Source organism: Mixophyes fleayi, chromosome 5, assembly GCF_038048845.1.
Source record: "Mixophyes fleayi isolate aMixFle1 chromosome 5, aMixFle1.hap1, whole genome shotgun sequence".
Classification (NCBI taxonomy): Eukaryota; Metazoa; Chordata; class Amphibia; order Anura; family Limnodynastidae; genus Mixophyes; species Mixophyes fleayi.
The window spans coordinates 146,842,570-146,867,466 of record NC_134406.1 but is presented as its reverse complement, the minus strand read 5'-3'; the positions used below and the strand labels follow the sequence as shown (position 1 = coordinate 146,867,466).

The 24,897-nt window shown below is 39.9% G+C and overlaps 1 protein-coding gene across 1 annotated transcript in view; it reads right to left on the bottom strand.

The window, feature by feature from the left end:
* MYO10 (myosin X) overlaps nt 1-24,897 on the bottom strand; it is a 219,613-nt gene that overhangs the window by 78,953 nt on the left and 115,763 nt on the right. Inside the window, exons 5-11 of the mRNA XM_075212913.1 lie at nt 14,191-14,325; nt 11,983-12,107; nt 8,219-8,232; nt 8,041-8,125; nt 6,284-6,387; nt 3,816-3,945; nt 508-626 (exon numbers count right to left, since the gene is read on the bottom strand). Coding sequence (XP_075069014.1) covers nt 508-626; nt 3,816-3,945; nt 6,284-6,387; nt 8,041-8,125; nt 8,219-8,232; nt 11,983-12,107; nt 14,191-14,325 — 712 coding nt within the window. The remainder of the gene's footprint in view (nt 1-507; nt 627-3,815; nt 3,946-6,283; nt 6,388-8,040; nt 8,126-8,218; nt 8,233-11,982; nt 12,108-14,190; nt 14,326-24,897) is intronic.

Sequence of the window (24,897 nt, the reverse complement as noted above, 5' to 3'; positions counted from 1 at the left end):
GAAGGCAAGGAGAGAAGGAAAAAGACAATAAATTGGGAATTGATTAAGCATCACTAGTAAAGTTGGCAAGATGGAGCCTCCATAATGTCACAAGTTCGACATTGTGTTGTGGTGGTGGAGGCAAAATAATGCAAATCGCAACATTCCCCCCTCCGAAGTTGTACTTCACATCCCCTCCGGGATATCTCAGAGGGGACAATAAAAAAAGTTGTGAAGTATGTGATTAATAGAATTAGGGAAAACAATCACAGCTTAGTGTGCAGAAAACAGATAAGAGGGAATAAAAAGCAACATGTAATGTAAAAGGTACAAATGTGAAGGTAAGTATTGGAATACAGATAAGTAGAAAAGAAATGATTGAGAAAGATTATTTAGGAATATTTCATATGTGCATATTATACAGCAAGATTTTAAGTTGTTAGGGTATGTGATTCTATTAATATTTGTACAATATCATTTCTCTTCAACAAGACTGTACATTGACATCTTGATCATTTGGACATTTACCTGCTCTATGCTGAGTGGAGTGGAAATCTCTTCTCCCCTTAGGATCATGGATCTGTGAGTTAGCGTTTCTGTTAGTTGCTCTGGGTCCAGCCCCAGCAATTCGGCAGTCCTCCCTAGTGCTGAAACCAAAATACTAAACCTGTATAATCCATGTAACATCCATCTGTATAATCCATGCCAGTGGTTAATAAGACTAAATGAGAATCAGGTGTGTTTTTTTCACATTTACCTTCAAATATGGAAGTAGCCAAAGTTCAACTTTATTAAATGCTAAGCTACTAATTCACGTAATTATTTTGAAAATGCTGACTACATGGAGAGCTACAGCTTTTATATAAGCTTAACGCCATATCAGGATCAGACGAAAAGAAGATTTTATTTCTACTATGTAAACACTAAAGGAACAATTTCTAATTTGTTAATGCATTTAAATTTGAGAAGACATGTTTGTGTTGCTTTCAGGGGCGGAACTACCATTGTTGCAGCAGTTGCGCTGCACCGGGGCCCCTGGGAGATAATGGGGCCCATTGCACAGGGAACTAGCGAGCCTTGGGCCCCAGTTCTCTCCTGCACGCTCCACTGCACCAGAGCCCACAGCTTACTAGTTCTGCCTCTGGTTGCTTTATATGTGTTTCAAATGCATAAATAGTGACATCTAGTGAATACCCTGGAACACGAATCTTACAATTAATATCTCTGTGCAACTATCACTTAATAGGATACAGGCACAATTAGTGAATACACCTCATACTGTAGAAATGAATCTCTCATTCATTATGGTAATGCAGGTTGTAGATATAGATAATTTATCTAGCATCATCACATACATATGATGGTATTTTCAAGGGTATCTAGGGCATTTACTTAATGCACATGTACAGGGCCTGTTGTACAGGTTGCTGGGAATAAAAAAAGGAAATAAGGAATAAAAAATACAAAAGGAATAAAAATACATTTGTGCTGTTTCTTGATGATAATGTTACACACATAAATATGATGTGACTTTTCCTACATTCAGGAGAACTGCCTAAAAAAACACTAATGTGTAAGAATGGCTGGTATAATACTGGCAAAGAAAAATGTTTTAATGCAATTCACTGTATAATAGGCATGGTGCCCCATTACTGGAAAAAATCTTATTAGGAAAACCCAAGCATCCTTTTTTCGTAAATACATGGTAATTATCCATACATTGCCTGCACCAGTATCAGATCTAAATTAAAAAAGTGTTTTTTTATGTTTCTTATTGCTAATACATGGTAATTATTCATATATTATCTGTACCGGTATCAAAACTCAATTAAGAAATTGTTTTATTCTTATTAATACATGGTAATTATTCATATCTTGTCTGCACCAGTATCAAAGCTGAACTAAGAAATAGTTTTTCTTTCTTAATACATGCTATTTTGCTCTTTCACGGTTTGTTTATTTGATGCTTTTACTGCTATCTTTGCTGTGGGAGGTTATTAGGGGTTAACTGAAGTCACTGATCACAAGTGTTTTTACCCATATATAATCAGGGCCTGAGTCATTAAGGAGAGCAAGGCAAAAAAAAATCGAGTAAATGTTCTCCGTAACAAACCATGTTACAATGCAAGGGATGCAAATTAGTTTATTATTTTGCAGATATGTTAAATACTGGCTGTTTTTTCATGTAGCACACAAATACTTGATAGCTTTATTTTTACAATGAAATTTAAACTTGATCTAGGAAATGCTCTACCCCAACTATAAATCCGTTCCCACATTTTAAATTTACCTCCCGTCCAATGCAACATGGTTTTGACCAAGTGCAAAGTTACTCCTTTTTTATGCTTTGCTCTCCTTAATAACTCGGGCCCTCAGTGAGTAGTGGCTGCAAGCCAATGTTGGCTGATTAGATAGTGTGTTTAGTTCAAAGTGTGTTTTGTAACAAGTGGATTAATATTGATATAGTATAATTCAAAGTTATACCTGAGATAAACTGGAGGTAAAAATCTGAAGAACATGCTACCTGATATTACTTCTACAAGGAGAATAAAACCCATCACTCTCTAGTAAGAACCTCCACCAGCACTGCACTGACTGCTTTCCATGACTCTCCACACTGCCCCATCTTCCTCCTCCCCTCTTTTCCTACCTCTTCTCTAGTGTTCCCCTTTTTACACATCTTCCCAGCCCAATATCCTTATCTTATTCAACCCACCCTTCTTCCAGTTCAACTGTTTAGCCTCCTCTCCTACCCACCTGGACTGCTAATCTCAATGTTTCTTTAGCTCCTATTGTTCTCACCACCTCCTCCCCCTAGAATGTAAGCTCTCATGGGTAGGGTCCTTTACCCTATGTCTCATGTCTGTCCAGTCACTGTCTTCCATGTTTGTCCCTGTCATGTATTTTGCTGAATTATTTATGTATGCCTGTTTATTCTACTCTGTACCCATGTACATCTTTTTATGTCTACTGTATGTCATATTTGTACTAGCACGTTAGGTGCTACAGAATCTATGGAGCTAAACAATGATAATATTTTTCTCTTTGCCAATGTAATTACCATCAAAAATGGTGAAGGTCAGGACAGGAGTGATTTAATTAATTAAAAATTACAGAAATGTACTATTAAAGTGAGATTAAATATATGCCTGTAACACAAAATTGATCTTAAGCTTATACCTGTAATACATGACTTTGATGTATTTGTCAGGCTTTATCTAACAAGTACAGATATAATTATAATGAAAGTACATACACATATATATTCTGTAACTCAGATATTAATGAAATAAGATAACCGAATGTGTGCACATCTCTAGACAATGTAGTAGACATAGACTGAAATAGACTATGTAGTGTTCTTTGTTCTAGAATAAGATAGGCAATATGTAAGCAATATATCTTTATAATATAAGGCTTAATGTAGTGTTGTCATGACATTAGTGTTAATGGCACATACAGTTCATATTTTATACTTGGAGTACTACTGCCATCTAAAGTCTAAAGTTAGTATTATATCCAAATTATTTCTATGAGACTTGAGAAGATATATAGAGAGAGACTGCAGAGCGGCTAATTTATTGGAATTTTCTGGTGGATGAAGAAGCATTGTGCGCTTGATGTGAAGATGATTTTGAAAGTGATGCGTTTATTCAAATCTTGGCTAGAATTGGAATTGGGAACCTCATGCAGATTCAAGGCTGTTTGTTAAGCTAAATTTATTTACCAAAGTTACATAAATATAAATTATCTGTTATTATATTGTGTCAGTCAATATTCTTTCTTTGCAATAGTATTTCATCATTACAGTCATGAACTGTAGAACTGATTCTTACCCGTCTTTGTGGCGATTTGTGCCCCACCAGCAGTTATAAAGTTTATGTTTCCCAGGTGCAAAATACCAGCGAGCAACCTAAGAACTTCACGGACATCCTCAGATGTAAACTGCATGACTTCCATGGCAGTCTGCAGGAAAATTGTAACAGGATAAAACACACAGTACAAATGGAAATCTAAAATACTTTTCTTTATTATTTTTAGCTTTAAATAACATTTATAGGCTGTATAAATTTGTATTTATCCTCCCTAAGGGTCTGGGAGGTAAACAACATAGGGATTCATTGTGGATACATCTGAGCTAATCTAGTTCTAGAATGCAGATCATTTTTATTATTCAGACAGAGCAAGACTTATCCCTAATGCACAAATGTTCTCCTTTATGAGACAGGTTCAAAAGAAATGCTAAGTTGAATAATAAAAGGTCAGCACTCCAAAAATCCACTATTTAATCAAATAATTATCCATCTGTTTATAATGTACACTTATTTTTCATATGACAATACATAACACTGTTCAATCATGCAGAAATGCTGTCCTTACTTAAAGGTTTTGCAGTTGATAGAATGGAGACCAAGATCTCCAGAACTGTAGAACATTGTGTATTTACGATTACCACACTTCTGCTGGATTTCATCAACTGACCACATCAGACCTTAGAAGTGTGGACTCCCTACTAACTTCTGTTTTTATACCAAATCTGCTCTGGCAACAGTTTTACTTCTCAAATATTTTACATTTCAATACAATGAGTGAAAGATGCACATAACACACTGCATTGCTAGTCTAAGCAATATCACTCTACACAAGTTAGGAAACTATTGTGAAACACTATATAATACAATTGAAGCATTATTGACAAAAAGTACAGGAGCCAAGGGGCTGAGAGCGTAACTGCCAATCCAGGCAAACATGTAACGTCTTTTAATAACATGAAACCATTAAATGAAGCCATCCTTTTCTTATTTGTGCTGTCTCGATTGTTAGGCGCAATTCTAGTCAATTATAAAGTATGCAATACAGGAAAATAAACATTTTGCTTTGTTTTTGTTTCAAGTTATAAGTGAAAGCTTAGCACAATAGTAACACAATTTTCAAAACTTTCATAAAGGAATGGGAAACTCCCAAATTCAACTTTTATTGCCATGCAGCCAGGGGACTGGAGAGCAGAGGGAAGTACCTGGTTGCACCAGGCTGGATTTGTGCTGATAATATGACGCTCATATCCAAACTTGGAACAACTTTCAGATACATGTAGGGATACGAATGGGGGTTATCAATGCACTGTATGATGGTTCTAAACCCAATGGTAATGCACTCTTAATGATAATGGTGTGCCCATACAGTGAGGTCTACAAGAACTCTATGGAATACTGTATGCACACATACATTCACAAAATGTTGTATCTCCTCTGCACTTTAAATAGGGAAAACCGGGACATCTATATCACATACATTTTGCTCAGTGCTAAAAATTAATTGTGAGCAAAAGGTCATAAATAGCAACATTATTAACATTATCAGTAATAAAAAAAAGCATTGATTGGGCATGAGTGATGAAGTTATTTAATGAATGTATATAGGTCCTAACACTGCAGCTACCCAATGTTCTGAGACCAAAGCTGTGCATGTTTACTTGCTTTTACATCCCCTGAGCAACCTGCTTACATGTACTTATAGAAGGTGAAAACGGACCTTACTCCTATGTGCCATGTTGTCACACAGAAATGGTGGCAGGACACTCCTGAGTGTGGCTGCATGTCTGGAACTAGGCTGCTACTGACAGCCCAGGTCTCCAGACCGATGGCCAGGAACTGTGATTTATACAACAGAAAGCAGCACACACAGGATGCAATACTTCCCTGTAGGAATGAGAAAATAAAAATAGCCTTATGTGTTTGTTTTGGCTCTGTCAGGAGATGAGATGTTTAAAAATAAAATAAAAACATATTTCTAGTGTCCCTCAAGGTCTATTCTCTCTTACTGGGTGATGCACCATTACAAACCCAGCCTTCTGGATTTTATAACTCTTCTAAACTACAGAAATATTATATTAGCTAACAAAATAAATGGGAAAAACAGTGTACTAAAAAATAATCCTAAAAAAATACAAGATTATTTATTTAAAACTGCTCAAAGAGATCTCTACCTGTCACAAAAAACACAATATAAATTCACCTGGATATCCCAACAAATAAAAATAAAAATATACTTGGTTAACCAGCACCAGTCATTAAAGGGTTAAAAAAAAAATGTGTTCCAATGGGTTGGTGTTTTTTGTCAATTGGACAGTGCGGACTACTGCAAACCAGAGATGCCACTGTATTGGTCAGTAAATCAATGCATTTACTGGCAGAAATTTCCAAAAAGCACTTGTGCTGTGGGGTTGTACTTTTGAATAACCATAAAAAACTCAAGTCACAAACAGAACATAATGTCTACGTATAACATCCATATATTGCCTTACTTTTACTTCTTGAAATGTCTCCTTGTCATTGATAGTCTCATCTGTGATACATCCAGACTGATTCAAGTAGTGGTATTTCTCGGGTTGCAATAAATAAAAGGCATCTGTGGAACAAATAGAGATGAAACAGTAATTTACAGGCAGAATTCTCAACGCCCAGTGACCAGAGACAAATATGACATACATATAGATGCAGCGTCCAGGATTAAGTAATACACAGTAACTTATAGCCACATCGCATATGCTACAAAGGGATTTGTACAGCACAATTTTTACAACACAAAATAGTAGAATTTGTTGGCACACATTCCTGTTCCTACCTGATTGTAAGGTTTCACAACCATGACCCTCCCTGCCCTTTGTGTTCATGTCTGAATTTATTAATTTACCTTGTTAGTCCCTGTGTTCCTCACTGTCTAGCTAATGACTGGGGCTACTTACCAAAAAATTAAAACAATAATAAAAATACTTGCCAGCAGTGTATATTTTAGCATTTCAGTCCCAATTTTCAGGGCACTAAGAGTAGGACTTAAAAAAAATGGGTGTTTTTCGTGCTGACTTGGGCGGTGTTTTGGCGAGAAGCATGGCCTAATTTGTCCTGATTTTCCCTTCAGGAATATTGGCAGGTATGTATTTATAGTTATATTTGTTTTGCAAAGAAAAACCCAAAACTGAGAGCACCATTTACAGAACACAATTGTGTGCAGGCATGATGTAAAATAATACCCATTAGCTCACAAGAGGACACATTTAATACTAATGAATGCAAAGCATTTTGTACTTCTTACTATTGTGTTGTATAAAGAAGACACTTCTGAGCACTTCCTTTGCTGTTTATCAGTATGTTTATATAAAACTGCTTAAAGGTGCACCCAAGAGCATAATAATTGCAATGAAGAAAGCACCTATCGGGGTCAACGGAGCATTCGCAAATCTCAAGAAGTTGTGTATTGCTTCCGACCATCATCATCATAATTGGTTATTTATAACTGCATTTTACCATGCACTAATAATACAGCTTGGACAGGCGTATGTGCATCTGTGGCACAGTTGAGAAAAAACAGCCTTCCTGTACTCAGCCTCCCCTATCCCACCTCTCCAGGCACAAGCGGGCATAAGTGCATTAATTACACAAATCTGCATAGGCGCATGTGCATGCGCTCACTTTTCTGGGAATGCGCAGAGCTATTTCATGCAAGATACACTACACAAACTAGGAAGAGTACTCTGCATCAGCTGCCTTGTGTTCAATATATACAATAACTATTGTCAGTTAAGCAATACATAGTGATTCAATGTATAAAATACATAAAACAACATAGAACAGCTCTTATAAAAATCTCCTAGCATGGGCAAATCGAGGGGAGGTTTCCTAGTGCCTGGAAACCCCCCTTCAAGCCTGGGGCACTGTACAATTGAGGTGGCTGTACCCTGCCCCCGCTTTACACATGGCTCTGCTCGAAAAGAGAGCTGCGTGCACCTAACAGTAGTGCACCCAGCATTGCCCATGTATATTATGGGGATAGGAAGAGTTGGAGAGCAGCCAAGCACTGTCTAAAATTATAGCCACGCCCCCATGCATGCTTGTCACACCCACTGGCGGCATGGTGTGGAAACCCCCCTCTACAAATCCTGCGTTTGCCCCTGCCTAGCACACAGAATACTATGGAAATTATATCCAAGATAGACACAGGATAACAATTAAAAGTTATTGCATTAAGGTATATTATATTGCAGGTAACGTTTAATAATGATACCTCTCTCCTCCTTCCCTGCTCCCGCCAGCAGTGCATAGAATATGTGGTAATTTCTCTCCTGAGGATTCTGTCGTACTACACGATTCTACAAAGGAAATAACAGGCATTGGTTACTCTCTAGAATGTCAACACATATTGGGAGAGAGAAATAAACTAAGCAAGAATACAACTTACTAACCTTTTCTAATAAATCTTTATTACGAGAACACTGAAGTTAAAGATTTATATAACTCATGATCGAAGATTAAATGTCAAGAACTAACGTAAAGATGCATACATTTAAAGTGATTTAAACAGGATGTTCACAACGGCACTTCAGTTCATATATATTTTGCTAATTAGATGCAATAAATCTAATCAAACATCAAATAAAAGCAGCTGCTAAAACAACCTCTTTTCCATAAAGTATATGATGAACAAATGTGAGTAATGGAATTCACATGGTATAGTCCCCCCTTCTATCTGCATCCAGCCCTCCATAACTACAGACCTTGAATTACCACTTACTATTAATTAATTCGCTTATTGGGGAAATAAAGACAAAAGAAACATAGAAGTCATAACCACTGCTTCTCGGATGCCCTTGTAATTAGCTAGTGTCCATGTTCCCAAACCTTCACATTATGAGACCTTTACTATGCACTTTGATTTCAAGCAACTATTTAGTTATGTAAATTATGTTATTGTTTTTCCAGTATATCCAAATAGCACACGAATAACCACAGAAGTTTAAAAATGGTGGTTGTTGCATGATGTGGAATGTTAAATTAAAGTTTCTTATGCAAAGCATAATTTCATATCTTGGATTGTTTTTTTAATACAACTGTAACATAAATGGAATTGAAGAACGTTAAGAAGCAAATGATATGCTGGACACTGATTACATAGTGGTTCGTTCAGAATGGATAGAAGCTAGTTATCTATCTCCTGGTACTGCTACTACTTTATACTTTATAGTAGAGATGCTCACTGATCCCCGGGTTTTGGTTTTGGATCTAGATTACCGTTGTGTTTTGGTTTTGCCAAACTGCCCTTGCGTGTTTTGGTTTTGTTTGGTTTTGTTTTGCAATTTTGTTTAAAAATCAATGTTTTGGGGCATACAATAACCAAATTTAGTGCTCCACCCAGTGGTTGCCAAACTTTTGCAGTTCGCGGCACCCTTAGAGTCTCCATAAATTTTTAAGGCACCCCTCCAAAATAATTACCGAGCAGTCCTGTTTTAGAAGTAGTTGGGTCAAAAAATTGTAATAAGTATTTAGGTCAGGACAGAAGTGCTTATTTAGTTGTATGCAAAAATGCCCCCTCTGCATCCAGACACTCTGCCCTCTCTCACGCTGCCCCCTCTGCCACGCTGTCCCCCCTCCTCTGCCCTCTGTCACGCTGTCCCCCCTCCTCTGCCCTCTGTCACGCTGTCCCCCCTCCTCTGCCCTCTGTCACGCTGCCCCCCCTCCTCTGCCCTCTGTCACGCTGTCTCCCTCCTGTCACGATGTCCCCTCCACTGCCCCTCTCACGCTGTCCTCCTCCTCTGCCCACTGTCCCCCTCCTCTGCCCTCTGTCACGCTGTCTCCCTCCTGTCACGCTGTCCCCCTCCACTGCCCCTCTCACGCTGTCCCAGCTCCTCTACCCTCTGTCACAGCTCCTCTGCCACGCTGTCCCCCTCCTCTGTCCCCCTCCTGTCACTCTCCTCTGTCCCCTCCTGTCACGCTGTCACTCTCCTCTGTCCCCTCCTGTCATTCTGTCACTCTGCTCTGTCCCCTCCTGTCACGCTGTCACTCTGCTCTGTCCCCTCCTGTCACGCTGTCACTCTGCTCTGTCCCCTCCTGTCACGCTCCTCTGCACTCTCTCACTTTGCCCCCTCTGCCGTGCGCCAGCTATAAAAAAATCAAACAGAAACACTTAAAAATCCGCGCGGCGCCAGGACCCAGCATCCTCCTCTCTCATGCAGCAGCTGTCACTGATATGACAGCTGCGTGAGAGAGGAGGATGCTGGGTCTCGGCGCCGCGCGCATTGGTAAGTGTTTTTGTTTGATTTTTTTATGGCTGGCCCGTGGCACCCCTGAGACAGCACCGCGGCACCCCTGGGAGCCGCGGCGCACAGTTTGGAAACCGCCGGCTCCACCTGTTTCTTGGATTAATAATGTAATTGTAAAGCTAATAAATTATGAAAAAAACAGTTTAATTCCTGGTAGGCCGTCATTAATTCTACACACAAACCAGATTGTCTTCCTCTCCATCTTAGCCTATTGGCAATGCAGCCATCGTCTTTGGGTGTATATTACACCCTACACTTATAGTTAAATATCTAAATAAATGGACAAAGGCAGTTTGGTTTCTATCTCTCTAGGCCCCACTCCACTTGTAAAAAATACAAAAAAATTCAGCCGTTATAGACTGTACAATATAAACAGTCTGTGTATGACACTACCCTTATTGAGAAATTGCCAAAACAGCAGCCTTTTAAGACTGTATGTGATATAGAAGTGCCCCAAAGTCCCTTTCCTATTTGGGGGTAGATTGCACCCTACACTTATACTTATAATTATTTTTTTGGGGGTGTGTTTTTTTCCTTGACTTAAAAAGACTATGTACTTTTACATAGGCTTTACCAGATGACGTACAGGGAAGACTACCATCAGGACTGTTGCCAGCACCAGACTACCATCAGGACTGTTGCCAGCACCTGCTTGCTGATCCTACTCTATTGTGGACTGCTTTGAATCCATTTTAAAGAGCCCAAAGCACTTGCAGTGAAAAATATTCAATAGATAGTGCTGCTAGATATGACTTTTTGCAGCCAGAAAAATTATTGTTTCACACTGGGGAATATGGGACACCCCAAAGCACTTGTAGTGCAAAAAATTGTATTAGATAGATACTGCTGACAAATATGACTTTTGACAACCAGAAAAATTAGTGTAAAACACTGGGGAATATGGGACACCCCAAAGCACTTGTAGTGCAAAAAAATTGAAAAAAAAAAAAGCCTCCTCTCTTCCTGCTCTAACAATTGCTAATAGAATTGGTAATAATAATAGAATTGAAACAATAATGTGTACAATTATTGTCTGTCCCTGCTCTAATATAGCCTGTGACCTAACCCTGCTCTCTCCCTCTGTCAAATGACGGTGGATTGCTGTGGAGGCTGGTATTTATGCTTTTCAAATCTCGCGAGAACCGAGCTCTGAAATACGAATACGTCACGATGACGTTTTGCCTCAATTTCGATAACGAACGGGCGGGAGAGTACCGGCTCGGTACTCGGATAGGCAAAGTTCAGGTGGGTTCGGATCTCTGGGAACCGAGCTCGCCCATCTCTACTTTATAGCTATGTACTGTAAAACACAGATACAATCATGGGTAGTAAACATCACTGTGGTAAATAGTGGTACTGCATTAGTGCTTAGCAAATGGCCTTACACATAACTCAAACAGCGATATTTAGCATGTGTGTTCTGCATTATACAAGCAAAGAAATTCAACATGTATAGGTATCGTTTATCCGTATACAACATACTCTATACAAAATAACATAAGCACAATACTGTTGTTTGTAAGTTCATCGGTTCATCTCCCCATATGCTGAAGTAAGTAGAAATAAGTGTATAGCATAGGGATCAATGAAGTGTGTGTCTTTTGAATGTCCTCCCTTGTAGGTTCTGTGTATAGTCCATGAAGAAAACAGTTGGATATACATAGTAAATAATGAAATAATTGTTTTTATCTTTTGGACTTTAATTCACTTTAATTAGAGATCACTTTGTCATTAGAAGTAATCAGCACAACAGAGATTATGGTTTCTGTTTGGTTTAGAAAACTGAGAAGTGACTATGACATTTATCCAGATGAGATTGTGGATAATTATACCTGACAGGGTAATAAGTAGAATGAAGCCTTAATTATTGGCATTACATTGCTCTCAAAATGACTGCTGGAAAAGGATACAATCTACAATCCGGCCTCCCTGAATATGTCCTTTCTGACATATATTCAGTTGAATGAACTTCCCAAAGCGGCTCGAGTTATTATTGTAAACAGTCTTTGCATTCCCAAAGGCTTCCATGATTGGGCTGCAAAAATAAATGTAAAAACATATTAAATTAATATCACATTACAACCAGGATAGAGAAATCAGCTTATCACTAACCCAAGATGTGTAAATCTAATGTGACAAGGCATTTCTACTCCAGAAGATTTTTCCAGCCATACAACATCTTGTGTTGGTAGACATAAAATATTATCGCATCTACATGATAACATTCTTTATTGAGGATAAATCTGTTTTGCCAGTAGTTTCCTGCATTCCATCTGAATAGTTGTCTCCAACTTCTCCAAGGTTAACAGTGCATCAGAGATAGGGAAAGCAGTAGCAATAGGAGTCACTCTTTCTGTGTGGGTAAAGGGGTCATTCAGCCTTATGCTATAAAAAGTGTGTCCTGTGCACTATAGCCATATCTAAACATTGTGAGATCTTGCAAAATATGTTCATCATTTGACTCTCACCATTGTTTTTAGATTGAGAGTCAAATAAACATCCAGGAAATGGAATGGAAAGTGTAACAGCTTGACAATGTAATAAAAAAATGTTGGGAAATGTTTGGAAACTGGGCTGATGCATTTAATCATATCATGTCAAATACCTGAATGTTAGTATTGTATACCTGGTAGTCACTTCTAGCAGAGATACTGTGAACAATATGCAAAACATCAACAACATGAGGACGGTTGTGAGTGCACAGCCTGCAACATTCCCTCCAAAGAGAAAAAGGGAGTAGCTGATCTCAGTGGCTTAATTATCCATCTACAAAGCAATGTTCAAGTTCAGGTTGTTGAGATGACTGGAGCACACAGATTGACCTTAATAAATGCCTATGTCACACAGTATCATCCTGTTTACATATGTATTATTGCCAGGGCTGTATTTCTAAATAGGCCTCAGGCAGCACTTTTCAGAGGGCAGCCCAGAAATGGTTCTACATTATTTTTACCTACAGTACTTATTTTATATCTGTTATTTTTGTTTTGTCCTACTTGTTCTTTACCAAACACCTTTATTGCCCCAAGTAAATAGAGAGGAGTAAGGAAGTTGGATAGAGAGACATAAGTACAAGTATTTATGTTCGGCAGATTCACTGATAGCGCCCAGGGTAGTACCAACCCTAAACTGAGCCCTTACAAAGGTATATTTTGCCATTACTTTGGTAAGTAAACCACAATTGTTGGTGTTTAGTAAACTTATGGTGATAATAAGGTGCTATTTTCTCATTCACATCCCAAGACCGCCAGTTTTAATTTTAATCCTGTAAGTGGCCAGCCAAAGGCTTGTTCCTCGGTTCCTGACAAAGTAGACGTAAACTCATTCAGGTGTGACACCTTTAACACAGGTGAAAACTGAGCAGGACAATGACAATGAGTGCCAAGGAAGGTGCGAAGTGCTTCTATTCTTTATGCTTCCATTCAGCTAACCTGCTCCTTCCTCCCATCAGAGTCCCAGAGCTCTTCCATTTCTGTTATATAGAAGTGGCAAAGCATTTGAGTAGAGGGGGGATGAGATAGAGGACTGAGAGATCTTTGTGACTGAGGTTCTGATTGGTCCGCCCACTTACACATACCCCTACCTTCAGTAGCGTTACACAGCCCTGGTTTTCTACTAGGGCTGAGAGACAAAATGGCTTCATCGAGCCACCCGTGGGGCTCCAGGGAGAGGAAGGAGCGTGTTAGTAACATTTAGTATTAGGTGGTAATGCAGCTTTAATTTGGGACTGCATGATTTTAAAGTGACTGATAATTAGGCAGAACACCAGAAACACTGACTATCTTGGTAAAAAGCAGACAGGTCTCAACCCTGCCATTTATACTTCATTTTTTATTTCAGCATCCTGCTGTGTATAGGCCTCCCCCCCCCCTCCCCCCCCCCCTCCCCCCCCCCTCCCCCCCTTTCCCCCTATGTACAACTATAGGACACAAACTCCCTTTATTGAAGCATTTGAAAATTTAAATTGCTATTGCACAAGGACTGTTATTTGTTCTGCACCATGTAAAATAGCTAAAAAAATACTTGCATCCTCTCTTAACCTACCAGAGCTGCATGTATCTATCACAAGTCCCCTGTCACCAGATAGGAGGACTTCATAAATATGAAGACATTATTACCTGCTTTCCAAAATTGCGCTTTCCACACTGGCTGTCTTTTCTTTTGAGGAGACTTCCAGGGAATGTTGACTCATTGCGGATAGGTACTTTAAAATGAGCTTTGTGCTTTCTGTCTTTCCTGCTCCACTTTCACCACTGAAACAAATAAACACTATGCTACTAAAACACATACAAAATAAATATTTTTCATTGTTAAAAACAAACAAAAAAGATAGTTCTATTGTGAAATAATTTGCTTTTAATGCAAATAGTTTTCTTTATTTCTTGAGTTAATCACCTTACAAATATTTATGTGTTATTTTCTTGCCTATTGCACTGATGCAAAGCCCACCAGCCACATGAGGCCCACAAAAGGCATTTCTGCAGTCTGCTAGAAGCAGAAAAGATACAAGGGCACCTAGGATGCCGGGACAGAAATATTACAACAGCATTTCTGTCCCAGTTTCCCAGGTCCCCTTGTGTTTGTCTACAGAGATGAGTGGTATCAGATGATTACTACAGAGATGAGTGGTATCAGATGATTACTACAGAGATGAGTGGTATCAGATGATTACTACAGAGATGGGTGGTATCAGAGGATTACTACAGAGATGAGTGGTATCAGAGGTGAAACTAGTCAGCTTTGGGCCCCGGTGCAGGGAAGTGGGGAGGAAGTAGATGAGGGGAATGTATTACTACAGAGATGAGGAGGATGTATTACTAGAGAGATGAGGGGAATGTATTACTACAGAGATGAAGAGGCTGTATTACTACAGAGATGAGGGAAGACGAGGTCACTGGGGGGAAGGGACACTAGGACAAGAGGTGTGAACCTTGTGAGATCCGGTGACGTGGATTGCCACATCACCAGGTGGGCAGAGCTTTGCTAGGGAGATTAGACCCCACCATTAGCCCAGGACCCCATTAGATAGAGGAGTGCGTGGCGGGTGCCATGGATGCCGTGGGGGTGTCCATACCCAATTTGACAGGAGGCTTCAGAGGGGCATTCCCTAAAGCTTCGAAGGCCCCTGAATGTTCAGGAGAGGGTGCGTGGTGGTTGCCACGAAGTCCAGTTGCAATAAAGAGAGGGGGAGATCCCTATCAGTGTAAGTGTAAGGTCCACAGTAAGGAACAAGGGGATCCCCACCTACAGGGGTACTCCAGAAGTAAGATCTACTACAGCAGACATCGATTGGCCCCACAAGGAAGTGTGTAAAAAAGTCTGGAGTGCCAACATACCGACAGCTGGGGTTTGTGCATGGGGCATAGTGACTATTTGGGAGTGCAGTTGGAATGGGGAATGGAGACTGCATAGCAGGGAAGTCCCTGGATGAGATGATGGTAGCACATCACTAAAGGAGAGTCCCTGGATATTGGGAAGGAGGTCATGGAGATTGGCAAGGTGAGCTAAGCAGAGCTAAGAAACTTGTGTGATGTGTCTGTTGAACTACTGTAGGAGCTTCTTTGCAACCATTATAATTATTGGATGAAGAGAAGCAGAATACAGTCGATGTTTCTGTATTGAAACTGAGGTGGCCTGGTACCTAGCATGGTACCTAGCATGGCACCTAGCATTATTTGTAGGGATGTGCACCGGCGACTTTTGAGGTCTCGTGTTTTGTGTTTTGGTTCCGGATTTTCTCGATGTTTTGGGTTCGGATTTGTTTCGCAAAACACCTGCCGAAAGGTTTTGGTTCGGATTTAAGGTTTTGGATTCGGATTTTTTTTGAAAAAAGCATAAAAAGTTAAAAAAATCAAGTTTTTGGGCTTATTTTCACTCCTACACTATTATTGACCTCAATAACATTCAATAACAAGTATTTCCACTAATTTACCGTGTATTCTGAACACCTCACAATATAGTTATTAGTCCAAAACGTTGCAACGAGGTATCTTTCTGGACTGCGTAGTGGAGTGGTCTCCACAATATAATAAGAAAACCATAAACTGGTCTTAATCACACCAAAACATGTACCTGGACTGCGTAGAGGAGTGGGTCACCACAATATAAATTAAAAACCCTGAACTTGTATGATGCGCACCAATAATGTACCTGGACTGCGTAGAGGAGTGGGTCACCACAATATAAATTAAAAACCCTGAACTTGTATGATTCGCACCAATAATGTACCTGGACTGCGTAGAGGAGTGGGTCACCACAATATTATTAAAAAACCCTACACGGGTCTGAATTCCACCCAAAAAGTTTATGGACTGCGTAGTGTAGTGTTCCCCACAATATTATTTAAAAATTTTACAGCAACAGTCAAATTGTTTAATATCTGATACACCTCTATCTGGACTGCATAGTGGAGTGGCCCCGGTACCCAATTTGGTACCGGGGCCACAATACCTCCTCCAACCATGGTACAGACCATTCGTCATTGAGATACCATCAAGTATGTTAAAGACAGACAGGGTCGAAGTGTTATTGGTTGACTTTGTAAACCAAAAAACTGTCCCTGTTGCACATAGTCGTGCAATGAAGACTGACTTTTTCATTTAAAGGCACCATCTTTCAAGTGTAGTGTTTGTAAGTCATATTATACTTTTGGTAAAATGTGTTTATTTTGTTCCTCTTTATGGTAACTACTAATAGAATTAAAGTATTAAATAGAAGCGGCAGTTCCTTTTTATGGCAATTAGTAATAGAATTAAAGTATTAAATAGAATTAAAGTATTAAATAGAGTGGTAAAGAGTGGTAGTGTGGTATAGAGTGGTCCCCACAATATAATAATAAAACCCTCAACTGGTCTGAATTCCACCAAACAAGTATCTGGACTGCGTAGTGGGGTGGCCCCGGTACCCAATTTGATACCGGGGCCACAATAAAATAAATACACCCTCAACTGGTCTGAATTCCACCAAACAAGTATCTGGACTGCGTAGTGGGGTGGCCCCGGTACCCAATTTGATACCGGGGCCACAATAAAATAAATACACCCTCAACTGGTCTGAATTCCACCAAACAAGTATCTGGACTGCGTAGTGGGGTGGCCCCGGTACCCAATTTGATACCGGGGCCACAATAGCTCCTCCAAGTTCCAAGTGTAGTGTTTATAACATCTTAACACTACACTAATTCTAGCACGTCAAAACCTCTTGTTTAAATAATGACAGGGCATTTAACTTTTGATTTAATTTATTGAATTTGTTGGCATTTTCTTTTACTATTTGAACATGGCAAACGACTGTTGAATGGTCACATAATGCCAAAAAAAAGTTGCAAGATGGAATTGTCCTTGGGCCCTCCCACCCACCCTTATGTTGTTGAAATAGGACATGCACACTTTAACAAACCAATCGTTTCAGCGACAGGGCCTACCAAACAACTGTGGCTGAAATGATTGGTTTGTTTGGGCCCCCACACCAATAAAACAATTCATCTCTCCCTGTACAAACTAAACAGGCTCTACTGAGGAAAGATGTCGTCCTCATCCTCAACCTCTGATTCCTCTCCCCCTACAGTGTGTACTTCCTCCTCCTCACACATTATCAATTCGTCCCCGCTGGACTCCACAACCACAGGTCCCTCTGTACTGTCTGGAGGGCAGTGCTGTACTTCATTGATGAATTGATTATTCATTTTTATAAACATCATTTTTTCAATGTTGTGAGGAAGCAACCTCCTTCGCCGCTCACTGACCAGGTTCCCCGCTGCACTAAAAACTCTTTCCGAGTACACACTGGAGGGGGGACAACTCAGTTAAAACATAGAGCCAGTTTGTACAGGGGCTTCCAAACTGCCTTTTGGAGTTTTACCACGTCACTACCTCTAGTTAATTTAGATTGCAAGGCTTGTAAATATAAATACTTTGAAGATAAAAAAAGCAGGCTGCACAGACTGTGGAGCTAGAAAGTTAAATTACATGGACCACGTTACTTTGGTAGCTATCTATGCCCCCCCCCCCCCCCCCCCCCCCCCCGCCCTACACTTGTAATTGAATATAAATAAAGCAGCCTGCATAGACTGTAGAACTAGAAATTCAAATATACAAAGAAATGGACAAAGGCAGTTTGGTATCTGTCTGCATCAGATCCTCTCTCCACTAGGAGTAAAACAGAAAACTTTTCAGCCGTTTTATAATCTAGAATATAAATAGAAATTGAGAAAGGCAATTTGATATCTGTCTGCATCATAATCATCAACATCCTCCTCAGCGCCAGCTAAATCAATATCCTCCTCCCGGTGTACAACATTCACACCTTCATTAGCCAAATCTGTAACTGGACTGTGGGTGATCCTTCCAGCATATGCAGAGGGCGTGTTGCAAATGCTGGATGGAGTCACCTCTTCCCGTACAGTGATGGGAAGGTCAGGGTTCACAACCAACAACACCCTTGGACTCGCCTTGGGGATTTGTGATGTCATCTGTTTAGAAGGCAGAGTTCTTTGCTGTTTTGTTGTTTTTGCTATTTTTTGAGAACTTGGGCTTTTTGGATTTTACATGCCCTGTACTAGGAGATTGGGCATCAGGCTTGCCAGACGACGTTGATGGCATTTCATCGTCTATGTCATGACTAGTGGCAGCAGCTTCAGCATTAGGAGGAAGTGGGTCTTGATCTTTCCCTACTTTATCCTCCAAAGTTTGGTTTTCCATTATATGTAGCACAAGAGAGCGTACCCCTAAGCCACACACACTCGGCAAAGCCTTTAAAAATTATATGCGGCACAGGAGAGTAGCACTGGACTTATACTGCTGAATCAGTGAACTTTGTAATAGCAGTACCACTGGACTTATACTGCTGAATCAGTGAACTTTGTAATAGCAGTACCACTGGACTTATACTGCTGAATCAGTGAACTTTGTAATAGCAGTACCACTGGACTTATACACTGCTGAATCAGTGAACTTTGTAATAGCAGTACCACTGGTTTTATACACTGCTGAATCAGTGAACTTTGTAATAGCAGTACCACTGGACTTTTACTGCTGAATGTGTGAACTTGGTAATATTGCAGTACCAATGGGCTTATATACTGCTGGATTGGTTTTGCAAATTTGGTTATAATTATTTTTTTTATTTTTTTTTTTATTTTTATTTTTTTTATAACTTTTTTTTTATTGTTTAAAAAATTGGGAATAATAGGGAAATAACTATGCCCTTAGAAGCACAGAGCACATGGCACAGCACCACTGGACTGAACAGGACACAGCACAGGACCCAGCAGCACTACTGAACTCAGCAGGCAGAGCACAGGACACAGCACCACTGGACTGATACTGCAGAATATGTGAACTTTGTAATATTGCAGAACCACTGGACTTTTACTGCTGAATGTGTGAACTTGGTAATATTGCAGTACCAATGGGCTTATACTGCAGGATTGGTTGTGCAAATTTTGTTGTAATTAAAAAAAAAATTAATTCGTTTTTTGTATTTTTTTTAAATAACTTTTTTTTATTTTTTTAAACACTTGGGAATATTGCGGAAATAACTATGCCCTTAGAAGCACAGAGCACAGGACACAGCATCACTGGACTGAACAGGACACAGCACAGGACCCAGCAGCACCACTGACCTCAGAAGGACAGAGCACAGGACACAGCACCACTGGACTGAGCACAGCACAGCACAGAACTTAACTGAACAGCACAGAACTTAACTGAACAGCACGAGATATAGAAGGACAGAGGACCACCTAACACACCCTCCCTCTACCCTGATCAATGCCCGAGTGAAGATGGCGGCGACTAGCGGGGAATTTATAGGATCCGAGTATCGCGAGATCCGACAACGGGATTATGAGTCAGAGCCTCAGTTTCAGATTTGAATTTGGCGGCAATACCCGGATCTGTCTCGGATCCGACTCGGATCGGCAATGTTCGGGTGGGCTCGGATTTCATAAATCCGAGTGCGCTCATCTCTAATTATTTGCACTGCCCCACACACTACACTACCGTCCACATCCATGTACCGCGTTAAACACCCATTAATTCAAGGGATGGGGGGCCTCTGGTATCATTTGACAGTACCCACCAGCTAGCCGGAGCAAGAAGGACTCTATATGGTGTTAAACCAGGCCACCAGGGGAACCGTCACATCAGGATTTGTCACTGAGTGTTTTTGCCCCTGAAAATATCCTAATTTTTCAAGAATCTTATTCTTACCACCTATTTTTATTCTGTCCTTTATACTTTAATATTTACTGAAGAGGAGTATGGAAAATGCTAAAATTTTGCTATAATTTAATTCAGAAACATAAGTGCAGTTCTCCAAGTTGCGTGCTTAGATGAACTGACTCAGCAGCAGAGTCCCTGAAATCTATTATAAAATATTAAGCAACTATGTATATATTGTATACAGAGTTTTTTGTAACTTTTGTTTCACTAAAACATGAATTACTCTACTGTACTGAATACTCACACTAATACAAAAAAAACATACTCAATATTGCAATATAAAAATCTGAATCTGTCTATTTTGGGTGAAACATGGTGTAGGGTAGCGTAAAATCAAAGCAAAGGACCCATTCAAATACATTAGGAAATCGTGAGACCGTGCAAAACAGTGGAAATTCCTGGAAAGTGTAAACTCAGGAATGTAAAATGGGAGTCTATTACTATACCTACTGTTAGTTATATAAACTTTTCAAACATTATTTGTGTACTGACAAATCAAATTTTCATTATTTGTACATATTGGGCCTGAATCATTATAGAACGCAGATGCAGATATGTGCCGTATTTTGCGTAAAATCACAATGTGCATGCCCAGAACCGGAGCAGTGAACGCAGCAACGTGCAATTTATCTTCGAGCACAAAGGACCCTTACAGGATACGATTTCATGGGCGGAACTGGGAGGGGAATGGACATACGCATGTAGTCACTGTACACTAAGGGCGTACTAAACTCAAGTGCACGCAACAGTGTCCGATTCAAGCTGTGGGCATCTCTATGTTTTTCTGTATCAAATACACCAGCAACAGATTTGGTGTAAGTGCTGATTAATAGTGATGATGGCAGTATATGCATGTTAGAGCATGTGTTTGCAATCAGAAGAAACTATAAACGTGCATTCTATGTACAGTAGACATTAATAACATCTCAATAAATAAATTTATTGAAAAACTTTTTAATTTTTTAATGTTAATATTATTAACAGGTACATATCCCCAAAGTACGTGTGTTTTTAAAAACAACGCACATTATGTTCACCTTGCGTTCCTTGATGAATGAGGCCCACTGAAAATCAGTGCAACACATGGTGCATATTACTTAAATCTATACGTATATATATATATATATATATATATATATCTACTATATAAAAGCCTAGTGGCGTGTGTCTGTGTATAAAAAAACAAAACAAGCTGCAGCGCTACCTGCTGGGCGAAGTTATACACTGACCTACTAAATTCTTAGTGTGTGTGGAAAAAAAACTCAGAAAGGGCTGAAATTTGGTATACTAAGATGTTTTTAATTTGTTAATTTAATTTGTTAATTGGTAAAAGTGTTTATAAAGATTTTAAAAATATATATATATATTTCTTGAAGGAGAAGTGACAGTTGGGAGTGGTTGGTGGTTGCCGGGGGTGACAGTGGGGAGTGGTTGGTGGTTGCCGGGGGTGACAGAGCGAGAGGAGTGTGATACTCAGGACCGCTGAGAGAGATCCCTGTGTCTAGATAGACATCTGGATAGATGTGGCGATAAAGATGAAGGATGAGGTGATGGAGAAAAATGATGAGGTGGTGACATGTGGACAAAACCACGTTAAAAAAGGGCGCTTACGTCGGGAAGTAACGCTCTTCCCCTGAGGAGGCCTGGCCTAGCCCCAAATGCATGACAAGAACCTTTTTAACACCTTAAGTAGCTTGATTTGACTAGAATGCATGAGTATCATGCACGGGTTAACTTGTGTATATATATATATACATATATATATATATATATATATATATATATATATATATATATATATATATACACATATACATACACATACACACACAAACGAACCATTCATCATATGCTAAATATTTGTGGCTCTGTGCATGGAAAGGCTATTGTTTAAAATGCAGCACAGTGTGATGGATGGGTGATTTGCAGTAAATATCAGTATTGCATAATGGATTGTCAAATATCAGTAATGCAACGGAACACTGACAAGCTGTTTTTTTTTTTGTTGATTTTTTTTTTTCTTCAAGTGCCGGTGATCGGCTTCTTTCTCCTCTAATGGGGCCGCCCCTGGTCTCAAAGGGGCGGTCCCGCATGTTCCTGTACCGAATCACACAGCTAACAGCATCCGACGCTGTTAGCTGCCCTATCAGTTTATTGCTTAGTGTGGTCACGTGAGATCTCACATCTCACTTGACCACACTAATCACACAGAGCACGCCCGCAGCTAACAGCGTCGGATGCTGTTAGCTGCGTGTGAAGATGACAGAAGCGCCGGCGTCTGGTCAGAGGAGAACAGAAGACAGCAAGGTAAGTGCTTGTTAAATGTCAGGGGGGTGACACATCGGATGTGGAGGGGGGGGATCTTATAAATTGGATATGGGGGGATTAATGATCTGCTAGTATGGATTGGATAGGGGGGATTAATGGAGTGAAAATGGTGAGGTAATGAACTGGCTGGAGGGGGGGGTTTATGAATTGGATGGGAGGATTAATGAAATGGCTAGAGGGGGGGATTAATGAAGTGAAAATGGGGATTAATGAACTGACTAGAGGGGGGGATTAATGAAGTGAAAATGGGGATTAATGAACTGGCCAGAGGGGGGGGGGCTTATTAATTGGATAGAGGGGGCATATGAATTGGATGGGGGAGTTAATGAAATGGCTAAAGGGGGGGGGATTAATGAAGTGAAAATGGGGAGGTAATGAACTGGCTAGAGGGGGGGTTTATGAATTGGATAGGGGAGATTAATGAAAAAGCAATGGGGAGGTAAGGAACTGGCTAAGGGGGGGGGGGGTTAGTGAATTGGATAGGTGGGGTCATAAACTGTCTGGTGTGGGTTGATAAAAATGACAGGGGGGATGAATTGGTGGGGAGGTGATGAAATAGCTTGTAGGGGGCAGGATTTCTGTATTGTGTGGCGGTGATGTTGATGCGGACTGTGGTTTCAGCGGTCGCTAGAATATTAAATACTAGATAGACAGGGCTGGTAGATGTTACTATAGGAGTGTAAATAATTTTCATATATTTTGCACTATAATACAATTTTTGCAATATTTTTTGCAATTTTTTTTACTCCCAAGTTTCCAGAAGCCAGCCAACGGACAACACTCCAAGAACAAGCAAAGGAGAACACCAGGCAGTCTACGCTGCAAGATCAGGTAAGAGAGGAAGTGCATAATGAAGTGTGTTTTATGTATTAATGTTTTACAATTTTATTTACAGATATATATCTATATATATATCTATCTATATATATATATATATATATATATATATATATATATATATATATATATATAAAACAAATTTATTTACACACACACACTGGGGGGGGGGGGCAACTAGTGTAGTAGCCTGGGGCGGCTGTGACCCTTAATCAGGCCCTGAATATGGAAGTCCCCTGCAAATTCTAGCAGAATAGGCAGCCATGATAAGGACTTTACTGCAATAGGTGATGTCTAAAGCTAAAGCTGGGTACACACTAGACTGTTTTCGTCCAATAATCGGCTCAAACATCCGACATACGACCGCTCGTTCAAAAGTCGGGTCAGTGTGTGCAGTGAAAGTCTGCCCAAATGGACGATTGTTGCCTCATTTGGTTGGTCGTACCGTTTAATATTTTCGGTCCAATATCGTTTCCGTTGTGTAGTGTGTATAAACTTCTGACCGATCCACAACAGTGAGTACGAAATTACAGTCATTGCTCACGAAAACATGGCTGTAAAAAGTCGCTAAAGGGACATCCGTTCTTCCCTTTATCGTCCTAAACAAGGCTAGTGTGTATGCAGTCCATGGACCGAGCGATCGGATCATCAATCGCATGTAAAATCGCTCGGCATAAAAAGTTGGTCGAAATTTCTGAAGTGTGTACCCAGCTTTAGTAAACATGAGTAGATACAACCACATTATTTTTTATCTAATTAGTCCCTTTTTGTGCTCAAACGAAAATGGCTACCAGAAATATCCTTAATGGGATGTATTTGATATGTATTTGATGTGTGACTGCCATAGTTAGATCCTCTCTCCTGCTTAGTGCAACTTCTAGGACCATTCATGCCCCTCCACCCTGAGCTTCCCATCTTTATGAGTGTGAATTTCATAGGGGAGGGGCCTTAAACACCACTTGGAGAAAAAAGGGCATCTCTTAGAGGAATAACAGGACCTGAGAGATCAGAGGGTCCTCCGAGGGCATGTTAGCGACATTACATATTGTTACATATATCATACATATAATTACCCTGAAAAATATGATTTTATTCTTGCGTGCAATTAGCCTTTAAATTAATTAAAGCCATGTTAGTGACATGCCATAAAACAACAACAGGCTAAAGTGTAATTAAATTATAATAGTGGAACTATGTGATTGCAATCATTAAAACAGTCCCACATTATATAGGTTGTATACATTATACAAATATTAGATTGAATAGACCCAATGTGCTGTGCAATGCAAAGTTTATTGCTTTAGCTACAAGAAGAAACTGAAAAACACACAATGGCAGAGTCCTTCCCCTAGGCATCTATTGTAAACACATCCACAGCCAAACCAGTCTTATTAATATGTCCTGCTTTAGCTACAAAGTCAAATAACATCCTTTTTG